General features: G+C 42.7%; 1 protein-coding gene and 1 non-coding gene across 2 annotated transcripts in view; one reads left to right on the top strand and one right to left on the bottom strand.

Moving 5' to 3' along the window:
• Positions 1-741: 741 nt before the first annotated feature.
• On the bottom strand, positions 742-881 carry LOC129069553 (small nucleolar RNA SNORA15). The gene has a single exon (XR_008529044.1). It is a non-coding gene; the product is annotated as a small nucleolar RNA SNORA15 (small nucleolar RNA).
• Positions 882-1,846: 965 nt separating this feature from the next.
• STPG1 (sperm tail PG-rich repeat containing 1) overlaps positions 1,847-21,348 on the top strand; it is a 36,329-nt gene continuing 16,827 nt past the window's right edge. The window contains exons 1-4 of the mRNA XM_054571473.1: positions 1,847-1,919; positions 6,905-7,023; positions 14,625-14,726; positions 19,017-19,187. Coding sequence (XP_054427448.1) covers positions 1,847-1,919; positions 6,905-7,023; positions 14,625-14,726; positions 19,017-19,187 — 465 coding nt within the window. The remainder of the gene's footprint in view (positions 1,920-6,904; positions 7,024-14,624; positions 14,727-19,016; positions 19,188-21,348) is intronic.

Below are 21,348 nucleotides of genomic sequence, written 5' to 3'. Positions count from 1 at the left end.
ATTTATTGAGTAACTACTATGTACCAGCGAACAGACTGGGGATTCACTTATGGACATTCTCTTGGGGAAGAGCATAAAGAAATACACATAAAATAAGATATTGGGTAGAAAAAATGTTATGGGAAAAATAAGGCAGGGTCCGTGGCTAGAGAAGATGGGGTGGTGCTTCCTGAGAGTGGCCAAGGAAGTCATCCCTAAGGTCTGAGCAGAGACCCAGATGAATCTGATGACAAGACCAAAAGATGATGCCCAATATAGTGAGGGGAGCAATCCCCGTGCAACAAGTGGGTATTTCAGAGGCTGAAGAGGTCCCTTATGGAGAAGAGGATTAGTCTTTAGGTAGTACGATATCACAGCTGCCTTTAAAAACTTGAAGACTACTCACAAACAACAGTGACTTTCAAACTTTTTTACTTTGACCCATAGTTAGAAATACATTTTATATTGTGACCCAGCACACACACATACATAATAAACAGAATTAACAAAATGCTATGGACTATGGCCTGCATTTTGAAAATTACCCATGTGGAAGAAGGGTGAGACTTAATCTCGGCTGATTTCAAGGGTTGGAATTAGGCTGAGTGGGGCGGGGGATGGGGGGAGGAGAGAGAGAGAGAGAGAGAGAGAGAGAGAGAGAGAGAGAGAGAGATGCTTTGATACAGTTAGGGACTTTTTACAATTAGAACTACCCAACAGTGAACTGCCTCAAGAATTTTCTTTTCTTTTCTTTTTTTTTTAATTTGTATTCACTTCTAGTAATGATATGCTATGAAGACACATGGCATACCATTATAGGCACTTTAAAGGGAAGACTTTACTTTTGCATGGTGTCTGGCTGTGTAAACTACTGACAAAAAGAACACAGTATTCAGCCATGCCTTGCCTCAAGAATTTTCAAGCTGAGTTGTAGGAAACCCCAACATTCTGTGAAAATTCAAGACAGCCTCAAATGTTAAGAAAATGAGAAGGCAAGCCTTGGACTGGGAGAAAGTATTTCTAAAACATATATATAATAAAGGGCTGATATCCAGAATATATTAAGAACTTTTACAACTCAATAATAAGATCACCCACTCATTTAAAAAAGGACAGAAGATTTGAGCAGACACATCAACAAAGAAGGTAAACAAATGGCAAGTGAGCACATGAAAATGTACAAATCAAAGCGACAATGAGATACTACTCTAGAACCACTAGAATTGAACAAACTACTGATACATGCAACAGCATGGAAGAATCTCAAAAGCATTGTGCTAAGCGAAAAAAGACATACAAAAACAGTGTATACTGTATGATTACATATATATGACATTCTAGAAAAGGCAACTATTATAACCAAAAGCAGAGCAATGGATGCCAGGCACCAGGGTTGGGTGGATATTGATTGGAAAGAAACAGAAAACTTTTGGGACAGATGGATATATTTATATCTTAATTGTGCTGGTATTTAACGTAATTTTAAACATTTGCCAAAGTTTAGAATTGTACACATAGAACTACTGAATTATATTGTATGTAAATTATCTCAATGAAGATAAATTTATAAAATGCAAGCCTTTGATAGCTCTGGAAGCACCATCAGCCACAAACACTTCAGAGCTCCTCGTACAGGCAGTGAGTGCAATGTGCTTGCAACTTGAGGTCAGAGATCCTGGTAAATCTTGGCCTCTACCCACAGGATTACTTTGTCTGTAGAGAGAACAGAACTCAGTCAACATAATTAACAAAAACTGTGAAGTGATCCCTACAAATACTGTATCTGGCTGTTTCAGGTGCTTGGACGAACATGTCGTAGTAGAGTTTTTCATCAAACAAATGAAACACATCGCAGAACTTTGCTAAGATGAACACCTCTGCACAAAAAGATGAACAGCCTGGCCAAAAACATTCCAGAATTGTCAACAAAGTCCAGAAAGGTCTAGTGAATTTAATAACAGGTGTCTGGGAGGGAGGATTTAAATTTCATATTTGTATGTAAGTGTATCCATTTATACTCATAATTCTGTATTTTATACAGGATCCGGCAGAAGTAACGCCTCCTTGAGTGTGGTTGGTAGAGTAATAATGTAGGTGTAATAATCTATAGTTTTAATTTGAACATTGCACCTAAAATGTCATATGATATGCTTGAGTGTGATATTATTGTGTTACAGAATTATATGCTTATGATTGTGTAATAAAAGATTTTGTAATGGAAAAGGGACATTATTTGTGCCGGACCCTGTATTTACCCAAGTATTTACTATTTGCAGGGTTTTTTCATCCCTTCAGGTAGGTACAGATTCCCAACTGGTATCATTTTTTTTTCTGCCTGAAGGAATTCCTTTAACATTTCTTATAGTTCCAGTTTGCTGGTGATTAATTCTTTATATATATATATGTCTTTATTTTGCTTTTGTTTTTGAAAGGTATTTTACCAGGTATAGGATTCTAGAATGACAGGTTTTTTTCATCTCTTCCCTTAAAGATGTTTTGTCCAACAGTAGTCTGCTGTCTCGTATTTGTTCCTTTTGTATGTAACGGGTCTTCTTTTTTCCCTGCCTAATTTTAAGATTTTATCACTTTTTAAAAGCAATTTGATTTTTAAAGCCAATTTATTTTATTTTATTTTTCTAATTTATAAGTCATGTTTATTCTATTACAATTGTCTCAATTTTCTACCCTTTACCCCCCCTCCACCCATCCCACCCTCCACCCCCCAATCCCACAGTCAATTCTCACTCTGTTGTCCATGTCCATGGGTCATTCACACATGTTCATTGTCTAGTTCCTTCCCCCTCTTTCCACCATTGTCCTCTTTGCCCCTCCCCTCTGGTCACTTTCAGTCTGCTCCATGTTTCTGTGCCTGTGGTTTATTTTGTTCATTAGTTTATTTTGTTGAAAGAGTCCACTTATAGGTGAGATCATATGGTAATCGCCCTTCATCAACTGGCTTATTTCACTTAGCTTAATATTCTCCACCTCCATCCATGCTGTCGCAAAAGGTAGGAGTTCCATCTCTCTTTCTTTCTTTCTTTCTTAAATGCCCATTGATTTTATTTATTTTTTAATGTCAAAGTTAATTATAAAATATTTTTAAAAATTTAAACCATTATAAAGTCTCAACAATTAAACCAACATGACACCAGCACAGAAATAATCAAGTAGGTCAATGAAATATAATGAACATTCTAGAGATAAATGTATATATCTGATTAATATACGTATGATTAAGTTGATATTTCAAATCAATGGGTAAAATAAGGCTTATTCAACAAATAAGGTGCATGGACCACTGTTACTTGAAATAAAACAAATATAGAGCCCTATTTCACACATTACACAAGAAATATTCAAGTGAGTTAAAAATCAATATGTATAATCTAAGGAGTTTTAGGAGAAAACACAAACTAATATTTTTCATGACCTCAAGTAAAATATTCAACCTCAGAAGCTATAAAGTAAATATTGACAATATGACTATATTAAACTTTTAACTATATAGTAATATACATATAAAAAAGTTAAAGGACAAGGAATAGAATAGAAAAGTATTTGCAACACATCTAAAACATGGTTAATAGGTTTGTTTCTTTTTTTAGAGTTAAAAGTAATTTGATTATTTTATGTGCCATGGTGCAGTTTTATTCGTGTTTCATGTGCTTGAGGTTCATGGACTTTCTTGGACCTGAGAGTCTATAATTTTTATCCAATATGGAAATTTTTCATTTTTTTCTTGAAATAATTTTGTTCTCCCTCCTCTCTTTGGAGGGTCTAATTGCATGTATATTAGCCTTTGGAAATTGTCACACAGCTCACTGATATTCTGTACATTTTAATTCTTTTTCTCTTTGTGTCTTATTTGGGGTGGTTTCTATTTCTGTGTCTTCAAGTTTACTGGTCTTCCCCTCCTCCCCCTAGTGCGTAGTCTAGTGTTAATCTCATCTAGTGCATTTTTAACCTCAGATATCTTAGTTTTCATTATAAAAGTTTGACCTGGATTGTTTTTATATCTTCCATGTCTCTAATATGTGTTAATTTTTTTCTATAGCTTCTTGAACATATTGAATATAGGTATTATGGCAGTTATAATATCCTTGTGATTCTCATCTGTATCATTTGAGTTGATGTCAATGATTTTCTCCTTGTTATAAAGTATATCTTCTCCTTTCTGTGCATGCTCATTAAGTTTTTAGTGGATGCCAGATATTTTGAATTGGGTCTATGTATTTTTTGTAGTCCTGTCAGTTCTTGTGCTTTATTCTGAGATACGCTTAAATGACTTAGAAACAGTGTGAACTTTTGAAGTCTCAAGTGTAAGCTTTGTTCTTTGGAACTAGAGCAGTATTTAACCTAGGGATAATTTTGCCCTGTGTCTGAGGCAAGGCCCTTCTGCACGCTCTAGGTTCTATGAATTAAGAGGTTTTCTACTCTGACTTGTGGAGCAAGAACTATTCCTGGCCCAGGGTGCATTCAGGTGTTATTCACCCTAATTCTTTCAGTCAGTTCTTTCCCCAGCCTTGGGTTGTTCCCTCATATGCATGTGCTGATCAAGGGGACCACAAAAGGGGACCCCAGCGCACCTCTTCCGAGCTCTTTCTCTGTGTCACCCTCTCTTCTCTGGTTCTGTGTCCCATGAAGTCTGACCCTCAGACCTTTCTGGGCTCCCAGATCAATTTCCTTGGAGACCACCAAGCACCTCCTGCATGCCTCCTTCCTGTGCCGTGGCCTGGCAATTTCTCCAGTAAGCAGTAAGCTTGGGTAATCCCGATGCAAGCTGAAATGTTTCCTGATTCCAGCGACCCCTATCCTTTGTTGCTTGATGTTCCGTGTCTGAAAATTATTGTTTCATATATTTTGTCCATTGTTACCTTTTTTTCCCCCTGTTAGGAGGACAGATCTAGCCCCATTTTGGTTGGAAATGGAAGGTCAGTTATCTAGAGAGTTGTTTAAAAATCGTATTTTTTTCCTTGGTGGGTCTCATGGAGGGCTGCTCTGGTATACACTATCCCACCACAGCCAGAAGCCATAGCATTTGATCTCCTTTTCAGCCAAGGAGAAACCTTTCCTTCTGCCAGGGGAATGTCTTCCCTTTTACTTTTAATCTTTAAAAAAAAAAAATAACCCCTGTTTCTTTACTGCCTCCTCTGCAAACCCAAGTTATTCTACTGACTTGGCTTTTAGAAACAAAAGCTAGGAAGCCTTGCATCTACTGCTTTCTGATTTGCTCTCTAGCTCTCTTAAAGAAAAAACAAAACAAAACAAAAAAACGTAGCCGTCTACCTACTTAAATAGGAGATGGAGGGAGATGAGAGGGAAAGAATAAATCTACCATATACAGATATTGCCCAATATTTTCTAACCAGACATATATTCTGCTTCTTTTACTTGCTTCATCCACAACCCAGACAAATTAGGCTAGTTTGCCCCCTCCCCAGTATGTCATTCATTCATTTACTGTCTATAAGCCAGGCTCAGAAAGAGGGCACACAGCTTAGAGTTTAAGAGCCTGAGCTTATCAGACAAACTGTTCGAACCTCAGGTATTGTATTATTAAGTGTCGCTGTGTGATTTGGACGGGTAACTTAATCTCTCTAAGCCTCGGTTCCCTAATCTGTAAAGCTTGTTGGTAACAGTACCTCCTGAGGAGCCCCTGTTGGCATTGGGCTCTCCTGCCTGACATCCAGTTTTGTTTTTTCAAAAATTCAGAGATTGAGAAATGGGCCTTAAAGGCAGTTTCCATGCCACCTCGCCCCCACGCTAACACAGCCTTTCTTTCGTTCTCTCGGCTACCCTTTCTCACTACTGCACGTTTCCTCTCTGAGGGGGAGCAGTCTCGTTGAGGTAACTTGGTCCACTCTCGTGGACATGCAGCCAGGAGAGCCCCCCACCCCGAATCTGGCTTGGATGTCAAGACCGATGGTGCCACATACAGATCAAGGGATGTGAAAAGGTTTATTACTCACGTAATGAGCTTTTTCTGGGGGAGAGACGGGCAGGCTTCCTAGCCTGGCCTGACAACAGCTTGAGAGAGCAGGGAAAGGAGTCTTACCTGGCGTTTTACTGGGGTTGGGAGATGGGGCTGGAGTGAGCACAGAGGTTTGCATGGTTGAACTTCTAGCCCGTAGCAGAGGAGGGAGCATCTGGGCCTTCTCATTAGCTTACCCAGACGTGGGGCAGAAAGGGAAGGGGGATGGGTAAGGCTTGAAAGCTGTCAGCAACCAAACACTAAAAATTGGAGTCAGGTTCTCTTCCACTCATACACTCACAGGGTAGGGTTTGTAGTCAACCTGGCGCGCAGATAGATGCCGCCCGTGGAATCAATATTGTGGGCATTCTCCCATACATGGGGGGTGGGAGGAGGGAAAAGGGGGATTTCATGTATCATTTATTCATCACGACCGAGATGTATAAAATTGTAATTTGATTTCCTATAAACGATGACCTTCTGCTTTTTAACCCCACGTCTGCTCAAAGCAGAGAGCTAAACTTACCCTGTTTTGCACAGTGCCCTAAAAAGTGAGGGAGCCCCACTCTGGGATTTCCCTGCCTCTCTGGATCTGTATGGAGCTTTGCTGATGCATGATTCTGGCCCTGGGACCAGTGATGGTTTTGTGTCCCCTTCCTGCTTGGCAAGAACGCCTTCCCTGTCAGATCCTCCCTCTTCCCTGCGACAGTTCACTTCCACTGTGTTACCAAGTCTCCCTAGTTTAAGAGCTGGAGGGGGGAATCCTAATAAATTACCAAGAGGGAAAATGAAGTGGGGAACAGTTTTTTAAAAATCCAGTTGCAAGTTTATCTCTCATCAAAAGGCAAGTCTTCCTTCTATTCTATTTAAGATAAAATGTTAATATGCAGCTCTGTGTTTTCTGCATTTGCCAGCTCTTTGTTCTGTGCTAATTTTTGTTTTATTTTTGTTTAGGTTTTACTGCTGCATATCCAACACAATCCTCCATTCCTTTTAAATATAAGCCTTCAGTAGTTCAAGAATCAGAAAAAAAAGGATTTAATAGCCAAGCCAAGAGATTTTATCTTAAGACGGTAATGACATTGTCTTGGAGATTCGTTACTTGTAGTCTGGATTAGATAGACTGGGGACAGGCAGGAAAGCCCGGATGGTGCGTCTGCTCCTGTGACCAGTAGAGGGCAGTGTTATGCAAGGAGCCACAGCAGCCTCTCCAGCTTGCTGTCTGGCTTTATGAATGGGCACAGACACAGATTGCGGACTGGTTGCCAGAGGGCAGGGAGATTGGGGGACTGGGTCAAAAAGATGATGAAGGGATTAAAAAGTACAAATTTGTAGTTACAAAATAGTCACTGGGATGTAAAAAGTACAGCATAGGGAATATAGTCAATAATATTGCAATAATTATGTATGGTGTCAGGTAGGTGAGCACTGGAAAGAGCAGGAAGCAGGGGGTGGGGGAGGGGGACTTTGTAAAGTATATGATTGTCTAACGCAGCGATTTTCAACTAGTATGTCACGAGAGGCACACGAGAATTTTTAAAACATGCAGTACCTAACTATTTAGTTGGGAGCAATGACCTCTTTTCCCTTAGATTGTTAAATGAAAAAAATGACAACAGCCAACACAATAGTAGTTGTCCAGTGTGAGTGAATGAAAACTATACCTATTTTTTTGTCATATTGGCAAAAAAATTATATATATATGTGCTGCAGAATTTTAGTAATTAGCTTTGTGTGCCATGAGATTTTTAAAATGTTGAAAATTGTTGGTCTAACCACTATGCTGTATACCTGAAACCAATACAAAATTTTACTGAAAGTAAAAAATACTTAAGAATTCAAAAAAAAAAAAAAAAGAGAATGGGCTGGCAAGATGAAATCTAGGGGAAACGCATGTGACGACTTATGGTGCTGCACTGAACCAAACAACATTTTTTTAAAGAAGAAATGCATTTTAAAATTATTATAGAGATAAAACATTCCAAAATCCCAGAGATAAAAGTAAAAGGTAAAAATCTTTTCTCTTTCTCTACCAGGCTCTTTCCTTATAACATGAAAGGAAATGAGATTTTCTTCAAATAACATAAAAGGAAAAATAAAAATCTAATAAATTTAAAATGACCTCTGTTATGAGAGCCCCCCATTTTTAGACTTCTTTTAACAATGTGTTACTACTGTTCCTGCATTTTCTCCATTTTCACTCTCTCCCTCAAATTATTTCCTCTTTGATCCAGAAGGTTCTGCTTGGCTTCTTTCTGAGAGCTCCTCACCTAACTGGGGATTTCACCTGCCAACAGGCTTAGGAATCTGACCTTCTCCTCCCTCACCAGCAGGGGGCTCAAACAACTTGCAAACGTTTTGAGTTTTTCTCTAAAATCTTCATTCCTTTATTCATTTGATCAAGACCTTTAGAATAACTTTTTTTTTTTTTGAGTAATCATCATCTCAGTTACCTTTTGTCGCATTCTAAAAGTGCTTTTCCTCTTACCACCTTGCCAAGATGGTGGGGAGGGAATGAGGAGATCTAGGTTCTGAATGATGCAGAAGAGTCAGGAGGGATTTGAGGGCTTGCCAAGGCTTTGCCCCTTGCCTGTGCCTTCTTGTAAAGCAGAATGGTGAACTAGAGAACACTTACGTTCCTTCCACTTCTGGTATTTTAGGATTCTAAGAAAGCCAATAATAAAGCCTGTAGTCTAGTGTATACACTCTCTCACACACACACATATGTATTTTTAATTACTTACAGGTTTTCCCCAAAGATAATAAATATTTGCTTAGAGTTTCCTCTCTTCTCTCTGTAGTTTCTCTGTGTTTTAACTGTCCATCTGTCTGTCTCCTTTTTTGGTCTGGTTTCCCATTTGGTAATTTAACAATAATACGTTGTCCATCTCTAGGATATTTGCAGTCCAGCCTCCAATAAAAATAATAGCAGCCACCACTTACTGAACCCCACTATGGATGAAATCATTTTTAGACCACATCTCTAATCCTCAGAACAATGCTAAAGGGAAGGGTTTATTATCTTAACAGAAGAGGAAACCTGAAGCTTAGGGAAGTTAAATGACCCGCCCAGGGTCACACAACACAGGGTTTGGCACATAAGAGGCCCTACATAAATATTTGCTGAATCAGTTGAAAGACTTAAACCACAAACCAGGTCTAGCTCACTCCAAAGCCTCATGCTCTTTCCACACACTGCACCACACCTCCCTCTGTGGCCTGCAAAGCCACAAATTTGATCTATGGAAGTCAGAGAGCATGTTTCTGAAAAGGACTTAGCAAAACAGACCAAGCTCAAGATAGGGGAAGACATCAAGTAATGTGTATAAGACTCCATTCTACTTGATGTAGTGCCAAAGATGCAAATACAGAAATGGAATGGGCTGGCTTTTAGAGTTAGTGTCGTAAATTACTATTGACTTTCAGGAAATTTCTGCTGAAGGAACCAAGTTGACAGACAGCAAAATCTATAGGCAGCATCAAATATGGAGAAATAGCTCAGAAATTTGATTCGTACTTTTCAAATGTGGTCACATGGGCTTGACAACATGAAAACTATCACCTAAGTATTTGAAGACATTAGGTAAATAAGTACAAAATTTTGCGGAAAGGGCAAGGAATCCATAAATCAGGTTCCCTGTGTTCTTTCTGTTACTAGCTGTGTGCCTTTAGTCAACTGACTTTTCTGGGCTTCAGTTTTCTCATCTGAAACATAAAATTTGGATTATATAATTTTATTAGGTTCTTCAAGCTATGAAAACAGGAAAAAACAATGTCTTATTCTATGCTCATTGTTCTCATTTTTCCTGAGGGAACGGGGCATTGAAAAGTTAAGGATCTTGTTTAGCATCACCCAATAATTTAGTGAGGCAATATGAATTAAAAACAGATTTTAAAATCCAGTGTCTCACCGCCCTTCTTAAAATATTGCTCGCACACACCCTGTGCCTGATCTCATAACTTGGTTGTGGCCTCAAATTAATTCTGTGACCCACTTAGCACGTCTGACATTGGTGCCCTTTGAAATGTGCACTTACCTTATCAGTCTAACTTTGCAGGAAACGCCAAGGCCTCGTTGCCCAGCTCACTTTCCCCGTAAGAATCTGACTTCTGGGTACAGGGAATCCTTCACGGAGCTCCGTCTCTGGACTGACATTTCTGGCTGCTGGAAGTGCAGTCTGCTTCCTGAACACTTTACAGTTATTTACAGGTGTGCTGGTGACTCCCGTACGTGAAGAGACATGTCCAACCCAGGCCGGAGTGCGGCCCAGGAGCCCGCTGGCCATTTTCTTCCCCCACCTCCCCATTTCTGTCCCTGTTTCCCCCTGGACTGTGTTTACTGTTTCCCGAGCTGCGTAACACTCAGGACACCCACTTAGTGTCTTTGCATCTGTTTCTTCATCTTAAAAATAAGGATGTTGTCATAGGCAGGCCCTCTCCAGGGATTACTGTTCTTTGATTCTAAACCTGATTGATCTCTCTAGGCTCAAATAAGTGGGCAGTAGTAGGATATGGGCACCATATCCTCTGGATGGGCGCGATTTCAAAATATATGTTAATTTCATATGTAGCCTGACAGTAAATCTACCCTCTCAAATGGTAAGCAGGCTGGGGTTTAATGGGTGGCGAAATTGTACAAAGTTAATACTGTTCACTTATTAACTTGATAAGGACCGGACCAGGGGTATGTTACAGGGCAGGGATATTTCATGAAAATAGCTCATGCATAGACCACCGTGTTCAAGGGGATAATTACCCCAAGTGTGCACTCAGTGGCAGGTCTGAGCCACAGCAGGGCCTGCCCGACCTCCCCGCCCTGGAAGCCTGGCTTCTCTACATCAGTCCCAGTGCCCTCCCCGAGGGGTCTGCAGGGCACGCTCCCGGAAACAGCAGGCGCAGGCTGGCACCGACAGCGTGCCAGGCGGCCCTCAAAGACCTTTGCCGTTATGCATTCATTTCACCCCCGTAACAGCCCTGGGAGCTACCTCCCATCATCATCCCCACTTTTCAGATAATGACCCCAAGACACAAGGAGGGGTACGTAACCTGTGCAGCCAGGGTCCAGGCAGAGTGAGGACAAACCCAGGCAGCTACTCATGGTCCCCTGACACTGTACCCCAGCATCTCCCCTGGGTGGAAGCAAGCACACCCTCCTCTGAGCTCCCAAAGCCAGTCTTATGCCCCTGAGCGCCTTCTGCTTGGCCTGATGGCAGTGGGTCAGCACGTCTTATCTCCACCTGAAGGTATGAATTGGACAGAATCTATGAAATCAGTACTAGAAAGTCCTGGCTGCATGCAGGCATCTGTGGCTCCAGGCTGTGGGACATTAAGCCCTCCCATAACCAATGGAGATCTCTGGGGTGAGGAAGGAGATGCCCTGCTCCCTCTCTTCCCTCCTCTCCCTCATCCCTCTCTAAACCCATCCCAAGGTCAAGTGAATGTAGATCTGTGCCTCACCCTTGGCACATATAGAGGCTGCCCATTTGGGACTTTAATCTTTCAAATGAGCTCTCACAGTGCATTTCAACCAGATGTCACCCCGGCGTGTATTTGGTGGGAGATGGGAGCACATCCACCTGTCATCCTTTGCTCAGTCCCACTCTGACAGTCTGTAACCTGCAAGGGAAGGTCCTCGCTCCATTGAGACGGTTGTGGGCGATGCAGAGTAGAGATGGTGAGGGCAATGGCTGCGCACACACGGCCTCGCTGTAACCTCTCTCCACACGTTGACTCATTTAACCATCACACTGAGAGGCAGGCGCAGGAGGCAGCGGCATAGCACCTGGCGTTGTGAGCTCAATAGGCAATCAGTAGAGCTCAAAGAAATAGTTCTTCTCCCTTCTCCCTTCCCACACCCATTTTTGTTTTGTTTGCTTATTTGGTTTTTTGCTCTCTGGGCTAGTCTTGGCCAAGAAAGTTTGGGGGTGGCTAGGCTCACACCAGTGGCAAGTTGAATTCTTGTTCTCTGGGTTGTGCTCTGAGAGGCTTCAACTCATCCGAGTCACACAACATTAGTCACACGAACTGTTATCCCAGAGCTGAAAGGTCTGAATTTTTATTGTTCTGCCAGAGAGCCATGCCCTGCCTCTCACAGTTGTGGGAGAAGGCTTGGATTCTCTGCGGCTGGACATTTCCCTTCAAGTAACTTAGAAGCCTGCTTGGGTGTCATGTGAAGCTAGCAAATGATGTGCTGGTAAACCAGCTCTCCCCTCCCCCAAGAAAAACTCTGATTTATAGCTTTTGCCAATTTCTGTGGTGTAAATACTCCCACTTCTGAAGTGTTAGCAGTCAGCCTTGCAGGCTGCCACCTCTTGCTGCCTGGAGGACTCATCTTGGACATCCATGAAGAGCAAACAGGCAGCAATTCCCTCTCCAGGTGAAGAGGGACACTCCTCTTCTTATTTGGCCTGGACTCAAACCACTTTGCAATGTGGCAGAATTAAAAAGTGATTAAGGTCCGGTAGGGCTGCAGATTTAGCAAAATGAAAGTACAGGATTCCTAGTTAATTTAGAATTTCAGGTAAAAAAACAGAGAACTATTTTACTGTAAGTATGTCTTAAATAGCGCATGGGAATACTTACACCAAAATAGCTCTTTGTAGCTTATCTGAAATTCAAATTTAAGCGAGCAGCCTTGCAGGCCTTGTATTTTATCTGGCAGCCCTAGCTCCTCAGGCACTATAGGTGCCCAGAAACTTCTTGTGAGCTGATGGCTTTGTCGAGAGTGTGGCAATGGGCCGGGAGGCAGAGATGTGTCTCTTCACTGTTCACTCCTTAAACCTAGAAGAGAAGAAAACAAAACAAAATAAAAATAAACAAAAATAAACCTAGGAGAGTCACAGTCACATTTCTGGCTTCCTTTCCCTTGGTTTAGGGACTTTGAAACCCAACAGGTACCCAAAGACATTTAGTCCAACATCTTTGATTTACAAATGGGGAAATTTAGGTCCAGGGAGGTGACTAGCTCAAGGTCACCTAGCTAGTAGCAGCTCTGGGAACAAAAATTTCTGACTCACAGACCAGTGAAATTTTTTTCTTTTATCCTACACACTTAGTGGTGAAAAGTAGTCTCTGTACTCAGACTGCCTGGGTTCAAATCCTGGCTCTGAACAGTTCCTGGCTCTGCAACTTTGGGCCTTATCTCTTTTGGTCCTGTCTTCTCATCTTTCAGATGGGGATGAAATGAGTTAGTGCATGGAAAGTACTCAGAACAGCACTGAGCACACAGTGGCCACTTGATAAATAAACGCGGGCCCTGCACGCAGCCCCCCTAGAAAAAACTGTTCTTCGTTCCCCTGTAGCCCTCGAATCTGCACCCGCGTGCCAGGATTCTTCTGAACTGGGCCCAGGGTGCCCGCACCCCTGGCCGCGCTGCATCTCCCATGGCAGACCTCACTCTCCCTAGCACTCGGTCCTCCCTGTCCCCTAGGGATCCTCACCAGCTACAGGACAGGAGCCGGCTCCCTGGCCCCACCCACAAGGCTCAAAGGATTCACTGCATTTAAAATTCAGCACAGAAGAACCTGTGAGTAGCACAGATGACCTTCTCCTTTATATTAAATCATAATCACACACTGCTCAGGCCAGAGTGGAAAATCCTTAAGGGCCCTGATGATACCTGAAGCTTTTGTTCCACCCCAAGGAAGGCAGTAGGGATGGTGGAGACAGCAGAGAGAGCGAACTCTCGAGTCATCATTTAACAGCTGTGGACCCAGTGTCTCTGGGCCTCAGTCTCCTTAAAACGGGCCTGAAAATACCTCCACATCAAAGGAACTGTGTACACCCTGCGTTTAGCACTGAATTCAGGTGCTGCCACTCACAGCAGAGGAAACATAGGCAGATCCATCTCTACATGCTGTAGTGTCTCCATATATTAAATGAGGGCAGTAATCCCTTCCACATCAGAGGATTAACGAGACAACCTTTGAAAAGCTCCTGGCACCAAGTAGGCACCCAGTAAGCTCTCGAGACAGAGGAGCATCCTTATCATTTCATGCTTCTTGCCCAGCCAACTTCTGTCAACATTCATTTCCCCTGGTGACTAGTATGGGAAATGAGATGAAAGTTCAGTCAATGACTACAGCAGAAATCGGCTTAGAAATTAAACTTTTGTTTACTCCTCTCTAACATACGTGCATCATTTAGCACCTGAGCCCCACGCGCTGCCTCTTTTTGCCTGAGAGTTAGAAGCGGTCTTGTTTCGGATGAAGGTTGTTTTTGTTTCATTTTGCTTTATAAACAGAAACACTCCCTGATTTTTCTCCTGAAAGGCTGAGGAGGAAGCTGAGTCAGGTGAGGTGTGGTTACGTGAAATCGGTCACCCTCCCCTCCCCGTGGGCTTGGCTTACCCAATCAATGTACACTGACTTGCACATCAGCCATAGTTAATATCGCATTTTATGCTCATTTCTTTAATGGCGTAAAAACAGCAGCAGTACAGCATATAGTAAGTAGAAAGAGCAAGGGCTTTGGGGGTTCTAGCCCCAACACTTGGCAGCTGAGACAGCGCCTAGGCAGGTTAGGAGATGGTGGAGCTCAGTTGTCATTGCGAAGTGACGGTAGTGCCTGTCCTGGCGGATTATGACGAGGCTTAGTTTTAATGAATGTAAAGCTTGGGGAAAAGTGCCGTGGAACTGAATGTATCCTGATGACGCTCTGTACCCTGCCCTTTCAGGACGATCTCCCAGGACCTGGGTTCTACAATGTCACCCACCAATCTCCAGTGTCCAACAGTGTCTCGCTATCTAAGAAAGGAACGTGCACTTTTCCCTCTATGGTGAGAACCCCTGCTCTTGAGTATGGGCATTAACTGATCAGTAATTTCCTTCATTTGTTGCATAATCATATATTGGATATCTGGTGCCTTCTCTCCCAAGGCCCGTGGTTCCAGTTAGTAACCGCCTCCCCAAGTTTCATGCAGGTACATTGGAGCTCGTGTCTTTAATTTTTTTCCCCCATCCCTACACAGTGCCAGAACCTAATCATCCAAAGTCAATTTTGTCATCACAGAGTAGATTAAGCAAAAGTCTTCCTGAGATTTTTAGGCATACCTGCAAAAATTTCTTATTATGCACCTTGCCCTAATATGATGTTTTACACTGCTTAGTCTAATTGGATTATTAAAATTATTGAGAAATCTGATGGGACCAAAATGAAAGCAGGCAGAGGGTCTGAAATTTAGCAATGTTCCTCCCCTCGCTCTTTCTCTTCTTTGTGAGATGCAGCTCTTTATCTCTGTGGAGGGCTGACAATCAAGGAGCTCTATGAAGTGCCATTGTTCTTGACCAGGCTTGGGCAGAGATAGTGTTTATTTGAATATTTATAAATGGACAAAAAAAAAAAAAGATATAGCAAGGGGAAGGGTCAAACTAGGATAAGACTGACTGAAGCAAAAAAAGTAAAAAAGAAAACAAACCCAAATTCTAGTATTAACAAAACACATATGCCATCTATCCCTTTAAAAATTCTAATGATCTCTTGCAAAAATGCGTTATGATGCCTGATATTGGAGTTGATTTTTAAACACACACACACACACACACACACACCCCTTTAAGACACACTGAATGTGGCTACTTATTGGAATGCAAGTTTGGTAGAGCTGGACACTCCAGGAGCGAGCCGTCTCCGAAGCTGTCTCGCCGTTAGCGAAGCAGCTGAGGGTGCACGGCCCCCAGACTTCACAGAACAACCACGCCTCTCCTTTGTCTTCTGCCCCAGGCCTTGGGAGTAGAGACTCCAAAGCGATCAGCAAAAGAAGTGCCTTGTCTAACAATGTCCTGGCACAGGAGACAAGTCTTAAGACCTAATCCTGACTCAGCTGTGGATCCCTGAGGTGACCTCCCGCACGGCAGCCTGCTGTGTTAAGTTGGCTCATGAGTGGAGACTCCCTGGAGGCGCAGGGCACGTTAACATTGCAATGAGTGGAAAACCCTTTGAAACTGCAGAGCATTATAAACAGGTTGAATGTTATGATTGTTACCACCTGAGTCACAAACAATACTTCCTGCAACACCTAGATTTTCTCTGTGAACTTCTTTGCCACATGAAGAAGTGGCACTGCCCATTCCTATTTGGTGCCAAAGAATGGGCCAAATCAGAGGAGGCATGTGGCCCGTTCCCTGCTAGGCTCTACATGCAATAACTTTCCAAAGGGCACGCAGTGCCGTCGGGAGGAGCTGGGGCCCAAGCGAAGGCCTGAGTATTACAGAATCAAATCAGGCCTTACCAATCTTGAAAAAATTCAATCCAAACCCCAAATGAGGCAGACACTGAGTTGTTCAGGCTTCCTCTCCCCTTCTTGATGGATATGAGAATGTATATCTATGTTTATAAACACTTAAGTTTTCATATCCTTGAGCAAGGGCCTTAAGTGGTTGGTGGAAATCTGTCAGGAGATTCCCCACATCTTGCTCGGTTCCTTTCTGATCTGGATGTGCACTTCATACCTCCACCTTCTGTTAGTGACTTTCACCTTCAGCAGCTCCTCCATTTCTGGATCTGAAGACTCTGAGGGCGTTTAAAGGAGCCTTCATCAGGGAAAAATCTGCCTTGCCGACACTGGTATGGCCAGGAGGAGGGGGACTGTGGGTGAGGCTGACCAGAACACCCTGGGTCTATAAATTTGAGAAGCTTCCTGATGACGATTGGAACAGCAACACCCAACCTTTTGAGAGGACCTGTCATCTCCCTAAGTCCAAACTATAGATGAACTATATTAATGTATCCCAAATCTTTCAGAATTATTCACAGGACTGACCAGGAAGGGAAATGAGGCAGGTGGGAGGAGACCTTGATGGCCTTTCTATATTTGCATGATGGCAGGAGTGGTTCTGGAAAAGGTAGCATGTGCTGGAGAGAGGTTCATAAATGCCAGCATGTGGCCAGATTGGAGGCCACAGACCTGGCAGTTAAAAGAAAGCCAAGGGCAGGGAGGGCTGGTGAGGGAATGTTACTTCAGCTATACTCCGAGACAAATGTCAATGCTTTACGAAACATTGCCTCTGATTGGAATTTTTTAGAACAATTTCCCCCCAAATGCCTGTGAATAGGTTTTCTAGGCCAAAAAGCTTCTACGGTCCAGTCAATTTAATAAAGTCTGCACAGGTTTCTTTATTGTAGACTATCTCAGAGCATTTAATATGTCAATGAGTATTATGAATGTTCAAAATGGGAACCTGCTGTGCGATTTCTCAAACTTATTTGACTCTCAAGCTCTCCCCAGCTGCTGCCACCAGCAACACAACCTTATCTTATAGAACTGGTGCACCAAGGAACGCACGTTGGGAAATGGTGCTTTAGAAAAACATGCTTGTCCACCTGTTGGGTGACTCAAATGGTGCCACCGAGGAAGGTTTGACCTCACCACCCTTCTTCCATGGAAGTTAAAAAAAAACAACAAAACAGAGCCACAGTGTGCTGGTATCCCTGGGCAGAGGAGACATGGGGTAGTGGTTCTTCTTGAACTAAAACCTCCCACCGTCATTCATCAGCTGCTCATCTTGTCAATGACCACAGGTTTTGCTATTACTCCTCTTGACCCAGTCTCTTCAGAATGGGGTAGCTTGTCTAGATCACATAGTGGAGGCAGACTGCCTGGGTGAGAATGTTGGTTCCACCTCTTGGCTAACTGAGGAAGTTGAGTTTCCTCATGTGCAAGGTGAGGATAATCCTAATATCCACTACCCAGGGTTCCATGAGGATTAAACGCAACAACCCATGACAACTACTCAGTTAACTATTGCCCAAAATGCAAAGGCAGCCCTGACCGGTGTGGCTCAGTTGGCTGGGTGGTGTCCCACAAAGCAAAAGGTCTCTGGTTTGATTCCCAGTAGGGGCACATGCCTGCATCGCGCCCTGGTCCCTGGTTGCTGCATGTGAAAGAGGCAACCAATTGATGTTTGTTTCACACATCGATACTTCTCTCCCTTTCCTTCTCCCTCCCTTCCCCTCTCTCTAAAAATAAATAATAAATAAACTAAATGCAGCGGCAAAGTGAGTGACCTTACTTCTGGGAACGTCAATGAATCTGGACCAGTTGGAGAAGGCAGAGGTGGGACTGAAACCTGGCTTAGACTCTGAGCAGCTGAGACTCTGGACAAGAAGACTCCTGCGTCTGGTGGTACACCCACCCACATCCCAAGGGAGTCCTTGAACCAGGTGTGGAGAGCCATTGCCACTGCGCAGAGACTGAGGAGTTGGGGGAGCCACTCATGCCTTCCTACAGCCTCCCTCACTTTCTGTGCTTGTATAGTTATTGACCCCCGTCAAGCTGAGGAAACCCAGGGCAATGTTCCCAAGTGTTTAACTATAAAATAATGAGAAATATTTGGTTTTATCAGACTCGAATACTTGCCATACTATCCTAGGGTAAGGTGATGTTATCACCTAGTTTCAGTGGCTTTTGTCCCTTTTCATTGGGCAAACATTGATTCTGTTTGTTTTGTGTGTGTTTTTAAACTAAAAATAGTTTGTCATGGCTTCCTGGAAGAAGTGGAATTGGTTTTGTTGAAACAGCGAAAATATTGTAAGGTTTTATGAAATCAGTAATTAGATGGGGGGTAGGGAGTGTGGGTGGACAGGAAGTTCTCTGGAGCCTTGTACCTAGAAGGCATTAGAAGCAAACTTGTTATTTGGGCAATTCAGATTATTTAACCTTAGAAATAAGATATGATGTATCCTTCTGGGTGGAAGGAAAGCTTAGGCTGGAAGGAGAAGGTTTAAAGTTTCCATCTTATAAATTACCCAGCAGCTGATGGTGAGTCAAGTGTAAGTGGCTTGAAACAGGATTGGGTGAAAATGCATTTATGGCAAAATTATTTTTGCCAAGTCCTAACCATAAGATGAGTAATTTGAGTCCGTTTACAGAAGTTAGAACAGGTCTGAACTTGTGTTTTCCAAGAGCAAACCCTCAAAGCCTGATGTCAGTTTATTATTGTTACCTGCCAGCGCTTGACCTTCAATAAAACGCTTTTAGACCTGTTGTTGGGCACCATCACCCTGACATCTGTCCTGTGCAGCCACAGATTATGTGACAATGCTGATTCCTTTGGCTTTCTCCTCACAGAGTGCCCGACTGGACACCATAATTTCTAAGTATCCCGCAGCCAACGCGTACACTATCCCGTCATGTTTTGTTTCGAAGAAAGACTTCAGTAATTCCTGTTCCCGCATGTTCCAGTTGCCAAGCTTTGCGAAAGTTCTCAAATCTGAAACTCCTGCACCAAACCATTACAATGTAAGAACATTGCGTAGGCTTACTAAATATGTATTGAAAGAGTGGTTTACTAAAATAAAGAAAGGAAGGGGGAACTTTGGGAAACAGTATTTTAATGCAATTGGTAAACCAGTTAGCATTTGTTGGGTACCCAACGGGTACATGAGGCTGTGCAAGACTCTCAGTGGGAATTGGCAGAGCCCGGGGGAAAAGGTGGGCCACACAGAGGCCGCTGCGGAGCACGGAACGACCGCTGCCAGGGAAAATGCTCGCTGTGGTCACTCCTGCCTGGGTTCGCATCTCTAACAGCGAGTGTCATATTTACCACTTTATCTGCAGACGCTATTCACTTAATTTTTAGGTTCTTATAAGGAGAATAGACTTCTATCTTTCCATATCAGAAAATCAGTTTTTTAAGAGTAGTTCCCTGCCTATTATGACCACTTTGTAGTCACAGAGGCAGAATGGTATAATTAATGGTTAAGAAATGGAGTCAAGTTTAAATGTTGGCTCTGCCACTTTCTAACCATGTGACTTTGGGCAAGTTCCTTAACCTTTCAGAACTCAGCTTATGCGTCTGTAAAATGGGGATACATATCAAGTTCATAGTGTTAATGCAACTATTAAGCGAGGTAATCTCTGCTGAGCGCTTGGCACTGCACCTGGCGCACAAGGACTCCACAATCCGTGGAGATGGATAGAACTGTCTCTGAGGAAGACGCACTACCTCTTGAGCCTCAGTTGTAAAAAGAATTAATTATACTTGCCCTATGGGGTTATTATAAGAAGCAAATGAGACAGCAAATGTGAAAGCACTCTGAAATACATAAGGCATAAATTGTACATAAGATGTCAATACTGTTATGCCATATTTCAAAACACTTTGGACTCAGATACTTTATTTTTAATTTCCTTTTCTTTTATAATATTTATAAATATTTATTTTCCTGACTACAAAGATCCTGCCCACTTTCTAGAATTGAATTAGTTATAATGTGCTCAAAGGAATATAAGTGCCCACTAGGCCAGCACTGTCCAACAGAAGTATAATGGGAGCCATATATGTCATTTAAAATTCCCTGGTAGCCACATTTAAACGGAAAAAGGAACAGGTGAAATTAATTTTAATAGTATATTCTATTTAACACAGTATATTCAAAATATTACATCTAATCAATATAAAATTAGATGTTTTACATTTTTCTACCACACTAACTTTTTTAAATCCAGTGTATATTTTATATTTGAAGCACATCTTTTAAAAGTAGTTATTTTTAACTTTAGTTGACATTTAATATTGTATTAGTTTCAGGTGTACAACATAGTGATTAGGCATTTATGTAACTTACGAAGGGGGTCACCCTGATGACCCTGGGACCCACCGGACGCCATAGGACAGCACATCTCAATCTGGACCAGCCTTGTCTCTGATGCTCGATCCCACATGTGGCCAGGGGCTACTGTGTTGACAGCACAGCCCCAGAGAATCTTTCCCTGGGGTAATCAGAGCCTGAGAATAATGATGATGACGACGATGATGCATTTGTCATGGCCCGTGTGCTGTCATGTATTCATCTTCTGTAATATTCACAAGAATCCATGAAGTGGGTTATCTTATTTAATCTTAAATTTACAAAAGAGGAAACTGATGCTCAGAGAGGTAAAGTGACTTCCTCAACATTACCCAGCTCAAAGGAACTATTTATTTGCTTGTCGGTGAACTCAGGCAGGTGGCTGAGGCACAAAGCTGGAGAGTGGTCGGAGTCACCACGTCCTGGGCTTCCCTTCATGGGTTCTGTGGCTACACTGCACCAGACCTCTGATGCAGCTGAGATTCCGCTGGGGAGCTCAGAGCAAGAACACATGAACCGTAATTGCAAATTGTGGCCAGCTTTGAGAGAGAAAGACAGTGGAGCCTAAGAAAGACAGAATATGTGTGGAGTGGGCAGTAACATCAACTTTATACTGGGTGGTCAGGGAAGGCTCTGAGGCTGGGACCCAAGGATTGAAGAGCCAGGGCTCAGGGGAATGGCATATGCAAAGGTCCTGGGACAGCAAACAGCTTAGCCCAGGGGCAACTGCAAGAAAGTAGTTAGAGTAGCATAAAGTAGGAGGAGGGGGGCATCAGGGAATCAGGGGCCAGTTTGTCAGGGCTCTGAGACGCTGGAGGGAGTTCAGAAGT

This window comes from Pteronotus mesoamericanus, unplaced genomic scaffold, assembly GCF_021234165.1.
Source record: "Pteronotus mesoamericanus isolate MK-2021 breed Mesoamerican mustached bat unplaced genomic scaffold, CSHL_Meso_final contig_221, whole genome shotgun sequence".
Classification (NCBI taxonomy): domain Eukaryota; kingdom Metazoa; phylum Chordata; class Mammalia; order Chiroptera; family Mormoopidae; genus Pteronotus; species Pteronotus mesoamericanus.
The sequence above is the reverse complement of the archived record's forward strand: the minus strand, read 5'-3'. Positions and strand labels throughout refer to the sequence as shown.